Source organism: Palaemon carinicauda, chromosome 10 (genome assembly GCF_036898095.1).
Source record: "Palaemon carinicauda isolate YSFRI2023 chromosome 10, ASM3689809v2, whole genome shotgun sequence".
NCBI lineage: Eukaryota > Metazoa > Arthropoda > Malacostraca > Decapoda > Palaemonidae > Palaemon > Palaemon carinicauda.
Window position 1 is genome coordinate 117,066,433 of NC_090734.1, and position 13,588 is coordinate 117,080,020.

General features: G+C 45.2%; 1 protein-coding gene across 2 annotated transcripts in view; it reads right to left on the reverse strand.

The window, feature by feature from the left end:
- Positions 1 to 13,588, reverse strand: part of LOC137648698 (acetyl-coenzyme A transporter 1) — a 117,721-nt gene that overhangs the window by 90,812 nt on the left and 13,321 nt on the right. For both annotated transcript variants that reach the window (XM_068381733.1, XM_068381732.1), the window contains exons 2-3: positions 2,667 to 2,748; positions 2,231 to 2,388 (exon numbers count right to left, since the gene is read on the reverse strand). In XM_068381733.1, the coding sequence (XP_068237834.1) occupies positions 2,231 to 2,388; positions 2,667 to 2,724 (216 nt within the window). In that variant the 5' untranslated portion in view covers positions 2,725 to 2,748. The remainder of the gene's footprint in view (positions 1 to 2,230; positions 2,389 to 2,666; positions 2,749 to 13,588) is intronic.

Consider the following 13,588-nt stretch of genomic DNA (forward strand, 5'->3'; position numbering starts at 1 on the left):
TGGCGAGCTGGAGAACGCTGGCGCACAGGAGAGCGCTGGCGTGCAGGAGGGCGCTGACGAGCAGGAGATCTACGGCGAGACTCAGAAGATCGTCCGGGCGCAGCGAGTCCAGAGGAACCTGTGAGCGCCTGTGCGCTAGCTAAGGAACCTCTGGGACTGCGCTCGCACAGGTAAGACCTGGCACTTGAGGGACTCACCCATTTTGTGGGAAGAGCCCTCTTGTCCCGAAGGGACTTGTGCCCGTTGGACAACGGGGTGCGTGGGCGCCCACTGCGCATCAGCGTCCAGGAACGGAGATGGAAGACTGGAAGGTCTGGCAGGTGTCGGAGATCGCGAACGATCTGCGGAGAGGTCAAGGGATGCAGCTGCAACGGTCTGCTCTCAACGAGGAGGATCCTCTACGGGGGGAAGTTGAAGGCGAAGATCCGAAGAGGCGCCTCCTAACTACCTTGTAAGGAGAAGGAAGGCCTCTGCGGCAAAGAGGAGGGCGAGCCTTACGGCGAAGACGACCTCGAGGCACAGCAACACCATCGTCTGTCCTCCGAAGAGGAGTCTCTGTCAGTGCACTCCCCCGAGGGGGAGAGTCACCCACAGGAAAGACCGTTGGACCCAGCTCCTCCCTCGAAGGATGTTCGGAGGGGGGAACTGAGCCTTCAGCAACATCCGCAACCGGAGCAGAGGTTTGACCCGACCCGTTGGAAGCCTTTGCCACAACAACGTCGACAATAGACAGAGGATCTACCTCTGCTATTACCGGCGACTGCTTGACAGCTGCACCCAACTAGATCAGGTCAAACAGGGCTTCCCTGGAGGGCGAGCCCTTAAGCCCCAAGGAAGCCCAAAGCTGTAAGAGATCATCGTTAGCAACATTGTCATCAACAGATTCAATGCCCTCCCCCGGAGCAGGAGGGGGAGCTGCCTCGCTATGGGAGGCAACGCCCTCTCCCGAACCCCGAGATAGGGAAACAAAAGAAGGGCCTGTGCTACCACTCGCCGGCCTCTCGCGAGAGACCGATCGAGTGGGAGCTTCGGAGGAGGTTCGGGCAGCGGAAGAAGAGTCCTTGGAACCTTCCTTCTTCAAGGCAGCCCTTGAAGGAGAACGGTCACGCTTAGGCTTCTTCTTACGCCACCGGGCAAACTTCTCCCACTGGGAGGTAGGCCACTCCCTGCACTCACTAAAGGTATTGTCCCTTTCACACCGTTGACCTCGACACTGCGGGCATAAGGAGTGAGGGTCCGTCTCGACCGCCGACATGAACGTTCCACAAGGGGGGTCGGGGAGTCCAGGGCACTTCGGCATAATAGGAAGGAAGGATGAGGCCAACTTCAAGCACACAAGCTGAAAGAAAAAGCAAAACAAAATTAAGGCTGTCAACAATGCGAGGGCGAAGCAGAGACGTCTGCTCATCGCCCGAGCCAAAAGTGAAGTGAAGCAGTTCACCGGTGTGTGAGGGGAAGAGGGGTAGCTAGCTACCACTCCCCTACCCCCTTGCTAACTAGCGAGGGGGTAATTAACCCTTGTTAAAATTCTAATGGCTTGTCATTTCAGATTCGCCGAAAGTAAAACCCCATGTAAATAGCGTGGTTTGTATTTCGGTTATGGAACAAATGAATGTTTCACAGGGGCAGTCGGGAAACCCAGGGCAGGTGCGCATGATCGCAGAGGCCCACTTCACACATACAGAAACTAGAAAAAGAAAAGAACAAAAGCACTCAAATGGCTGCCAATATGACGGCGAGGATGAGAGCGAACACGCCTGACCACCATCCGACCTGAGAGCAAAGTGAGCTCAAGCACAGGTGTGTGAGAGTGGGGGGGGGGGGGGGTTTAGCAAGCTACCCTCCCCTACCCTCGCTAACTAGTGGTGTGGGTAGAAAACCCTCGTTAAAAATTAATGGCTCGTCATTTCAGCTACGCCGAATGTAATACCCCTATTCAATAGCGTGGTTTGTATTCCAGTTACGGAACAATTTCCTATTTCCTTCTAGATATTTCTATTGAACTTGTCTTACTATAAAGATGGATAGTATCAACTGTGCTCACTACTTTCATAAACCCAAACTACCAGTAAGCCTCATATATTTCTATCATCTATATTTGAAGTTTCAACATGAAAAGTGTTTAGGCATTCACTTAAAAATTTTAATGCACAGTATAAGCACACTAAGATTTCATCCTTAAAACTGTGCACTGTAGCAAGATTAATAGGAAACAGATTTCTGAACTTACTTGATCTTTGTAAGAAACATTTCTGTGCTGCAAAACCATAGGAATACTGGCAGCCAGGCCCAGAGGGATACCTTGTAAGACATATAAAAATAGAAGCAAAAAAATGTTCCCCCGGTCTTGGTTAAATCCAGATGTTCCCTTTTGCTGCATGTTCTTGGCTGTAAAGTAAAAAAAGAAAAAAAAATGAGATTGAAAATTCTCTGAAAGTTGAACTTTTTTATAAGAGTAAGTCAGTCTCAAACTGTTAGACAAAACTGGCATTAAAGAAAAATGCACAACTATCGTTGACAATAAGCGTATAATGTTATGACTGGAATAATAATGAAGACACTAGACAATCTCTGTAAATATAACACAGGATCATAACTTGAATGTCCTATTGCATGAGGGAAAAACATATGAATAAAAAATAGCTAAAGGGTAAATAATTACAAACCTTCATGGTGAACATCCCTCAAGAGGCTAGATTCATCAGCAGCTCTGTGTCTCCTCATGTTCTGTTGTACGCCTTACAATATCTGGTAATAATCAAAGCCACTTTATTGTTTAATAAATTTCCTTCTATAAAGCTGACAAAATATTTAATCTACTGGGAGTTTATATCCTGAATAGTTAATGGAAAAATGGAGTTATAAGAAATTAATTCTCTGATATCAGTGTTAGCATTAGATATTTATCTTGTTGAAAATAAATAATGGGATACAAAATTGAAGGTAAATTCTTTTAATGAAATCCCAATTCAAGAAGAAATTAGTTCATTGGAATACTAGTAAGTCATTACATTTCTTTTTATAGCTTTTTCCCACACTTAAAATTTACTCTTAGGAATTTCAGAATTTTGCTACTCAATATCATTATGCAAAACAAAAATTTCCAGAGAGCTTTACTTTCATAATCATTTCAAAATACAATCAGACCTAGATCATATTTACCCTAAAACTTTTGCTTATGTAATAGTTGTTTTATATTATAAATCATTGCCTCTAACGGATGCAAATCTGCTGTTCAACAAAAAATTGTCATTATTTTCTTCTTATTCGTTGAGTCTTTGACCTTGTTATTATATGTAATAAGCTACCCTAATTTTCCTAAGTTTACATTGAAGGGCAATAAAATGTTATTTTTATTAATAAAATAAATTTTTGAATATACTTACCCGGTGATTATATAAGCTGCAGCTCTGCTGCCCGACAGAAAAACCTACGGTCAAAATACGCCAGCGATCGCTATGCAGGTAGGGGGTGTACATCAACAGCGCCATCTGTCGAGCAGGTACTCAAGTACTCCATGTAAACACAGAACCAATTTTCTCCTCGGTCCACTGGGTCTCTATTGGGGAGGAAGGGAGGGTCCTTTAATATATAATCACCGGGTAAGTATATTCAAAAATTTATTTTATTAATAAAAATAACATTTTTCAATATTAAACTTAGCCGGTGATTATATAAGCTGATTCACACCCAGGGGGGTGGGTAGAGACCAGCATTACGTGTTACATTATAATGAGCTAAGTATTTTGTATTTCATTTTAGCAGTTATTCAAAATAACAAACATAAAATAAATAAGTACCTGGTAAGGAAGTCGACTTGAACAATTACTCTGCCTTTTTAAGTACGTCTTCCTTACTGAGCCTCGCGATCCTCTTAGGATGCTGAGCGACTCCTAGGAGCTGAAGTATCAAGGGTTGCCACCCATACTAAAGGACCTCATCAAAACCTCTAATCTAGGCGCTTCTCAAGAAAAGAATTTGACCACCCGCCAAATCAACCAGGATGCGAAAGGCTTCTTAGCCTTCCGGACAACCCAAAAACAACAATAAAAAACATTTCAAGAGAAAGATTAAAAAAGGTTATGGAATTAGGGGAATGTAGGGGTTGAGCCCTCACCCACTACTGCACTCGCTGCTACGAATGGTCCCAGGGTGTAGCAGTTCTCGTAAAGAGACTGGACATCTTTAAGATAAAAAGACGCGAACACTGACTTGCTTCTCCAATAGGTTGCGTCCATTATACTCTGCAGAGATCTATTTTGTTTAAAGGCCACTGAAGTTGCGACAGCTCTAACTTCATGTGTCCTTACCTTCAGCAAAGCATGGTCTTCCTCATTCAGATGGGAATGAGCCTCTCGTATCAACAGTCTGATATAATAGGAAACTGCATTCTTTGACATAGGTAAAGAAGGTTTCTTAATAGCACACCATAAAGCTTCTGACTGTCCTCGTAAAGGTTTAGTTCGTCTTAAATAGAACTTAAGAGCTCTAACAGGGCATAAGACTCTTTCTAGTTCATTTCCAACCAAATTAGAAAGGCTTGGAATATCGAACGATTTCGGCCAAGGACGAGAAGGTAGTTCGTTTTTGGCTAGAAAACCAAGCTGTAAAGAACATGTAGCCGTTTCAGATGAAAATCCGATGTTCCTGCTGAAGGCGTGTATCTCACTGACTCTTTTAGCTGTTGCTAAGCAGACGAGGAAAAGAGTCTTTAAAGTGAGATCTTTAAAGGAGGCTGATTGTAGTGGCTGGAACCTTTCTGACATAAGGAATCTTAGTACCACGTCTAAATTCCAACCTGGTGTAGCCAAACGACGCTCCTTCGAGGTCTCAAAAGACTTAAGGAGGTCCTGTAGATCTTTGTTGTTGGAAAGATCTAAGCCTCTGTGACGGAAGACTGTTGCCAACATGCTTCTGTAACCTTTGATTGTGGGAGCTGAAAGAGATCTTTCCTTCCTCAGGTATAATAGGAAGTCAGCTATTTGGGTTACAGAGGTACTGGTTGAGGATACTGATACCGACTTGCACCAGCTTCGGAATACTTCCCACTTCGACTGGTAGACTCTAAGAGTGGATGTCCTCCTTGCTCTAGCAATCGCCCTGGCTGCCTCCTTCGAAAAGCCTCTAGCTCTCGAGAGTCTTTCGATAGTCTGAAGGCAGTCAGACGAAGAGCGTGGAGGCTTGGGTGTACCTTCTTTACGTGTGGCTGACGTAGAAGGTCCACTCTTAGAGGAAGAGTTCTGGGAACATCCACCAGCCATTGAAGTACCTCGGTGAACCATTCTCTCGCGGGCCAGAGGGGAGCAACTAACGTCAACCTTGTCCCTTCGTGAGAGGCGAACTTCTGCAGTACCTTGTTGACAATCTTGAACGGGGGGAATGCATAAAGGTCTAGATGGGACCAATCCAGTAGAAAGGCATCTATATGAACTGCTGCTGGGTCCGGGATTGGCGAGCAATAATTTGGGAGCCTCTTGGTCCTCGAGGTTGCAAAGAGATCTATGGTAGGTTGGCCCCATGTGGCCCATAGTCTCTTGCACACATCCTTGTGTAGGGTCCATTCTGTTGGGATGATTTGACCCTTCCGACTGAGGCAGTCCGCCATGACATTCATGTCGCCTTGAATGAACCTCGTTACTAGAGAAAGGTTTAGATCTCTTGACCAAGTGAGGAGGTCCCTTGCGATCTCGTACAACGTCATAGAATGGGTCCCTCCTTGTTTGGAGATGTACGCCAAGGCCGTGGTGTTGTCTGAGTTCACCTCCACCACCTTGCCTAGAAGGAGGGACTTGAAGCTTTTCAAGGCCAGATGAACTGCCAGTAGCTCCTTGCAGTTGATATGAAACGTTCTTTGATTCGAGTTCCAAGATCCCGAGCATTCCCGACCGTCTAATGTCGCACCCCAGCCCGTGTCCGATGCGTCCGAGAAGAGAACGTGGTTGGGGGTCTGAACAGCTAGGGGCAGACCCTCTCTGAGGTGGATGTTGTCCTTCCACCAAGTCAGTGATGACTTCATCTTCTCGGAAATGGGAATCGAGACCGCTTCTAGCGTCTTGTCCTTTTTCCAGTGAACAGCTAGGTGAAATTGAAGGGGACGGAGGTGCAGTCTCCCTAACGCGATGAACTGTGCCAGGGATGAAAACGTCCCTATCAGACTCATCCACTGTCTGACTGAACATCGGTCCTTCTTTAGCATGTTCTGGATGCATCCTTGGGCTTGACTTGTTCTGGGGGTCGACGGAAAAGCCCGAAAAGCTTGACTGTGAATCTCCATCCCCAAGTACACTATAGTTTGGGATGGGACCAGTTGGGACTTTTCCATATTGACCAGGAGACCCAATTCCTTGGTCAGATCTAGAGTCCACTTTAGATTCTCCAGACAGCGACGACTGGAAGCAGCTCTTAGAAGCCAGTCGTCCAAATAGAGGGAGGCTCTGATGTCCGCTAAATGCAGGAATTTGGCAATATTCCTCATCAGTTTCGTAAAGACAAGAGGAGCCGTGCTTAGGCCAAAGCACAGGGCTTGAAATTGGTAGACAACCTTCCCGTAAACGAACCTTAGATAAGGTTGGGAATCTGGGTGGATGGGGACGTGAAAGTAAGCGTCCCTTAGGTCTAAAGAGACCATCCAGTCTTCCTTCCTGACCGCTGCTAGCACAGACTTTGTCGTCTCCATGGCGAACGTCTGCTTTGTGACAAAGACATTCAGAGCACTGACGTCTAGCACCGGTCTCCACCCTCCTGTCTTCTTTACTACTAAGAAGAGACGGTTGTAGAAGCCCGGGGATTGATGGTCCCGGACTTTGACTACCGCTCCCTTTTCTAGTAAGAGGGACACCTCTTGCTTCAAAGCTTGTCTCTTGTCCTCCTCTCTGTACCTGGGAGAGAGGTCGATGGGCGACGTTGCTAGAGGGGGTTTGCGTAAAAACGGGATCTTGTACCCTTCTCTGAGCAACTTCACAGATTGAGCATCTGCGCCCCTTTTCTCCCAGGACTGCCAGAAGTTCTTGAGTCTGGCTCCCACTGCTGTCTGAAGAATGTGGCAGTCAGACTCTGCCCTTAAAGGACTTGGTACCTTTCTTCTTAATTCCGCGTCTCCCTTCGGCACGAGCACCTCCTCTGCTGGAGGCTCTGCCACGAAAGGGCGGAATGAACCTGGACGCTGGAGTGTCCATCCTGGGTCTAGACACGGTAGGCAAAGGGGTGGCTTTGCGAGCAGATGACGCAACCAGGTCATGCGTGTCTTTTTGAATCAAGGAGGCAGCAATCTCCTTTATCAACTCTTCTGGGAAAAGGCACTTTGAGAGAGGAGCAAACATAAGCTCCGATCTCTGACACTGTGTTACTCCGGCTGACAAGAAGGAGCAAAGGTTTTCCCGTTTCTTGAGGACCCCGGAAACGAACGAAGCCGCAAGCTCACTGGAACCGTCCCGTATGGCCTTGTCCATGCAGGACATAATGAGCATGGAAGTATCCTTGTCAGAAGGGGAGATCTTCCTGCTCAACGCTCCCAAACACCAGTCCAAAAAGTTAAAAACCTCGAAGGCTCTGAACACTCCTTTCATCAGATGGTCTAAGTCTGAAGGAGTCCAACAAATCTTGGAGCGTCTCATGGCTAGCCTGCGGGGAGAGTCTACTAGGCTTGAGAAGTCGCCCTGGGCAGAGGCAGGAACTCCCAAGCCGAGAACTTCTCCCGTGGCATACCAGACGCTCGATCTGGAAGAGAGTTTCGCAGGGGGAAACGTGAATGCTGTCTTCCCAAGGTGCTTTTTGGACTGCAACCATTCTCCCAACACTCTTAAAGCTCTCTTAGACGAGCGGGCGAGGACGAGCTTCGTAAAGGCAGGAGCGGATGACTGCGTGCCTAAAGCGAACTCAGATGGAGGTGAGCGTGGGGCCGCAGAAACAAACTGATCAGGATCCATCTCCCTGAACAGTGCAAGAACTTTTCTAAAGTCCAAGGAGGGAGGCGTGGTCTTGGGTTCGTCGAAGTCCGTATGCGGGTCGTCAATGTGTGCAGCGTCGTCATCATCAGAGAGTCCATCATCTGAATACTGAGGAGGAAGCGGCAAAGGAGTAGGAGTTGGCTGGTCAACTGAGTCCGGCAGCACGGGTGCATGCGTGACTGCACCGGACGCAACGTCATGGAACTGTTGCCCAGTCTGTGAGCTGGCAACTACCATAGCAGCGCGGGGGCGCAAAGCGTCTACTCCTGACTGTCTAGACTGCTGTGGGCGAGTAGTGGTAACCACACTGGGTTGCAGAAGTTGACGCACAGCGTCAAAACAAAACAACTTAGGTTGTTGTTGTAACTCGCGGACGTCAACGGAGGGTTCCGTGCGTCGCTGAACGTCAACATGCGGCTGGCAGCGCATGGGTGGCGGGACTCTCACAGCTGGAGTGCGGGAGAAGGTAGCCTCAGCGTCCACTGGACGCACAACCGTAGGTGGTTGTAGGCTAGCGGTTGGTGCAGCGTCAACCTTCTCCGCACGAAAGTCCTGCATTAAAGACGTCAACTGAGTCTGCATGGTCTGCAGCAAAGACCACTTAGGGTCTACAGTAGCAGGTGCGGCAACAAACGGTGTTACTGCCTGCTGCGGTACCGCTTTGCCTCTCTTAGGAGGTGTGCAGTCATCGGAAGACTGCAGCGAGTCCGAACTGACCCAGTGGCTACAACTGGGCCGTTGGACTTGCGCGGAAGGGACCGACTTGCGTTTAAGAGGCCGTGAGACCTTGGTCCATTGTTTCTTCCGAGAAACATCTTCCGCAGACGAGGAATAAATGGGCTCTCTCGTCTTCTTGTGGGTGGGACGATCTTGGATAGATACGTCCGAAACCACGGAGGGAACGTCTGTTCGCTGATTAAAGCCTCTCGAACCCTTTGGTCGGACGACATTGCTTCTCCCCTGGGCTTGGGAGCTTGCAAGAGGTCCCGGACTAGGAGGACGACAGGCACGAACAGACGAACCCTCAAGCGCAACACTATCCACAACACTTTCCACAACACTGGCACTCACTTTGTCACTACCCACTGCACTCTTACCCTTCAACTCCTTGACGTCTGCCATGAGTTGGTTACGGTCACTCGCCAATGACTCGACTCTCTCACCCAGAGCCTGGATGGCACGCATCATATCTGCCATCGAAGGTTCTTGAGTGCTAGAAGGGGGATCAGGACCAACCACTACAGGGGAAGGAAAAGGTTGTGGGGCATGAGGAGAGGAAATATCAACGGAGCGAGATGAACTTCTCCTGACTCTATCTCTCTCTAGCCTACGTGAATATTTCAGGAATTCGAGAAAATCGAATTCCGAAAGCCCAACGCATTCCTCACATCGATCTTCCAATTGACAGGCTTTATCCCGACAATTGGAACAAACGGTGTGAGGATCGATAGAGGCCTTCGGAAGACGCCTTGAACAGTCCCTAGCACTACACTTTCTGTATTTAGGGACTTGAGAAGGATCAGCCATCTTGAATTAGTCAAAGGGGAATTCAAAATCTATCCAAAGTCGTCAACAAATAATCCAAAATCAATAAAAGAAAGCAAGGATGTATTGAAGATAACCTCTGCAAAGCGAAAGCTAATAACTAGAAATGTGTACTTCACCAAAATCTGTGAAAACCAATCCAGTAAGCAACAGCGAATTTAGTAGGTCTTGCCGGTGGCACGACAGAGAAAATTGGTTCTGTGTTTACATGGAGTACTTGAGTACCTGCTCGACAGATGGCGCTGTTGATGTACACCCCCTACCTGCATAGCGATCGCTGGCGTATTTTGACCGTAGGTTTTTCTGTCGGGCAGCAGAGCTGCAGCTTATATAATCACCGGCTAAGTTTAATATTGAAAAAATAGTTATAATTCATAGAAAAAAACAAAGCTATACAGTAATGCAAACTTCTTATACACTAAAATTTTTAAATACTTATCATGATTTCCGTTATAATTCTAAAGAAATATACTGTACTGTATTTTTTCTCTCATTTCCACAGCAGGCCACTACTCTTCAATTTTATGAGGTCTACTTTCCACAGACTAATATGAGTTATTACCTGGTGGATTGTGAATTGTACATCTAAGGGTCTTTAATTGAATATCCTTACTTGGGCTTCAATCCTCATCAACAAAAAAATGGGAAAGTGGATTACATAACATAAATATGAAATAAATGTAGCCTTACATTAACCCTTTTACCCCCAGGCTCTTTGGAAATTTCCAACCCTTAACCCCCAGGGGGTTATTTTTTCCCCAGCACATTTTGCAGTATATTTTTTTAAAATTGCTCTAACAGCCTTAATTTTTGTCATAGAGAGGTCAGGTTGGTCTCATTCTCTTGGAAAAGGCCTGAATTTTCTCAAAAAATTACCAAAAATATGAAAAAAAAAATGTTATAGCATTTTTTGCAAGGACGTACCGGTACGTCTATGGGGGTAAAGGGATGGGTTTTGTGAAACGTACCAGTACGTCCTTTGAGGGTAAAAGGGTTAAAGGCTCAAAAGCTGGGTTAGCCTAGAGTGGATTAGTAGTGACAGATATCCAACCTAATTTGATTTCCTTAAAGTAAAATTATAAAGAAAATTTATTTCATGAATAGCGTACTTGCAACAATACTCTTTCATGCTAAGGTATGATAAAGCTAAGGCACAAACTCATGATACCTGGGCCAACCAAACTAAAAGAAGTTCATTGTAACCAATGACGACATACGATGCTCCAAAGTAGATGATGACGATTGTAATTTGACGAGTTCTCCAATGTCATTTTGCTACTTCCGACATCTGAATGTACTGGTATAGTTCACTAGGCTAAAATATCACGCAAATTTATGACCTACTACTGACTACACTATATAACAATTCAGGTGGAACAAAGACTACTTTCAAGATAACATATCATTTCACCTACCTACCGTTACAATTAATTGTAAGGTTGTGGATACATCTTTATCATGTAGACAAGAGACTACATTAGGTTATGACAACATAACAAGGAGAGGTTCAATCACTCAAGTAGGATATAATCCACACTGGGCAGTTTTCTCAGATGCCCCCTCTGATCAGTACAACTTTACCTATGCACCATTCAGTGATACAGTACTTGGTTATGCTATGATTAGGAAGACAACATCTGGTATAATCATAGAACAGTACAATATTAGTTAGGACACTGGAACTCACATAATTGAATGGATCTTTGCAATTAAACTATTTTGAATCCAACATACTACTGCCGGAAACCTCTCATAACGAAGTTATAGATTTTACTAAACTATTCCCGTTTTGCTCATTTTGTCAGATTAGCACATGGCGGAGACACTTTCTTCCAATCAGTAGTTCAGAAAAATGTTGATAGGTGGTGCTTCTATCATAAGTTACTAGTTCAAACAGAAAAAATGGCCCGTTTTATATTCTAAACCTCTTGGTTATTTGTTTTCAATAATGGAATAAATAATGTGATTACAGCTCTTACTTCATTCATCCTGTTAATAATGAAAGGTTAGGGTAGGAATGTGTGTTTGATATATTTAGTATGATAATGGAAAATGGAAGCCAAGTCCACGTTCGAACAGAGGCTGGAGCGCGAAGCTACAACTCACTCTTTTATTACGCTTGCTAGAACATATGAACAATGAGATAATGTTGAATTACAAGCAAAGCGAGTTACGACAAAGCAGAAACCAATAAATAATTAGTATTAATTTGACACACCGACATACAGTACAGGTAAATATGTTATTTTGATAATAAAATAAATTTTTGAATATACTTACCCGGTGATTATAATAGCTGCAACTCTGTTGCTCGACAGAAAAACTCTACGGAAAAATTCGCCAGCGATCGCTACACAGGTAGGGGGTGTACTCAACAGCGCCATCTGTCGTTCAGATACCCAGTACTCATTGTAAACAAAGAACTCAATTTTCTCCTCGGTCCACTGCGTCTCTATTGGGGAGGAAGGGAGGGTCCTTTAATTTATAATCACCGGGTAAGTATATTCAAAAATTTATTTTATTATCAAAATAACATTTTTCAATATTTAACTTAGCCGGTGATTATAATAGCTGATTCACACCCAGGGGGGTGGGTAGAGACCAGCAAAATGTTATTTTTATTAGTAAAATAAATTTTTGAATATACTTACCCGATAATCATGTAGCTGTCAACTCCGTTGCCCGACAGAATTCTATGGAGGGATACGCCAGCTATCACAATACTAGAAGGGGGTGTACTTACCAGCGCCACCTGTGGCCAGGTACTCAAGTACTTCTTGATGACACCTCCTCAATTATTCCTCGGTCCACTGGTTCTCTATGGGGAGGAAGGGAGGGTCGATTAAATCATGATTATCGGGTAAGTATATTCAAAAATTTATTTTACTAATAAAAATAACATTTTTCAATATTAAACTTACCCGATAATCATGTAGCTGATTCACACCCAGGGGGGTGGGTGAAAACCAGTGTACAAGATTAAAGGATAGCTAAGTATCCCATATTTCATATAACAGTTATCTCAAATAACAATGAAATAATAAGTACCTGGTAAGGAAGTCGAATTGAACCGTTACTCTGCCTCTTTTTTAAGTTCGTCTTCCTTACTGAGCGCAGCGTTCCTCTTGGAGGCTGAATCAACCCAAAGGTGCCAAAGTATATGGGGTTGCAACCCCTACTAAAGGACCTCTACAAAACCTCTAACCCAGGCGCTTCTCAAGAATGAATAGACCACCCGCCAAATCAAAAGGATGCGGAAGGCTTCTTAGCCTACCGTAACAACCATAAAAACAACAATAAAAGCATTCAAGAGAAAGGTTAAAAAAAGGTTATGGGATTAAGGGAATGTAGTGGCTGAGCCCTCACCTACTACTGCACTCGCTGCTACGAATGGTCCCAGGGTGTAGCAGTTCTCGTAAAGAGACTGGACATCTTTAAGATAAAATGATGCAAACACTGACTTGCTCCTCCAATAGGTTGCATCCATTATGCTCTGCAGAGAACGGTTTTTATTAAAGGCCATCGAAGTAGCTACGGCTCTTACTTCGTGGGTCCTTACCTTCAGCAATGCAAGGTCTTCCTCCTTTAAGTGAGAGTGGGCTTCTCTAATCAGAAGCCTTATATAATATGAAACCCCATTCTTGGACATGGGCCTCGAAGGTTTCTTGATGGCACACCATAAGGCTTCTGACTGTCCTCGAAGAGGTTTAGACCTCTTAAGATAAAATTTGAGAGCTCTGACAGGGCAAAGAACTCTCTCTAGTTCGTTACCTACCATGTTGGAGAGGCTAGGTATTTCGAACGATCTAGGCCAAGGACGTGAAGGAAGTTCGTTCTTTGCTAGGAATCCGAGCTGAAAAGAACATGTTGCAGATTCGGTCGTGAAACCAATGTTCTTGCTGAAGGCATGAACCTCACTGACTCTCTTAGCTGTTGCAAGGCAGACGAGAAAAAGAGTCTTGAGGGTAAGGTCCTTGAAGGAAGCTGACTGGAGAGGTTCGAACCTAGGAGACATAAGGAACCTTAAGACTACGTCTAGGTTCCAGCCTGGAGTGGATAGACGACGCTCTTTAGACGTCTCAAAAGACTTAAGAATG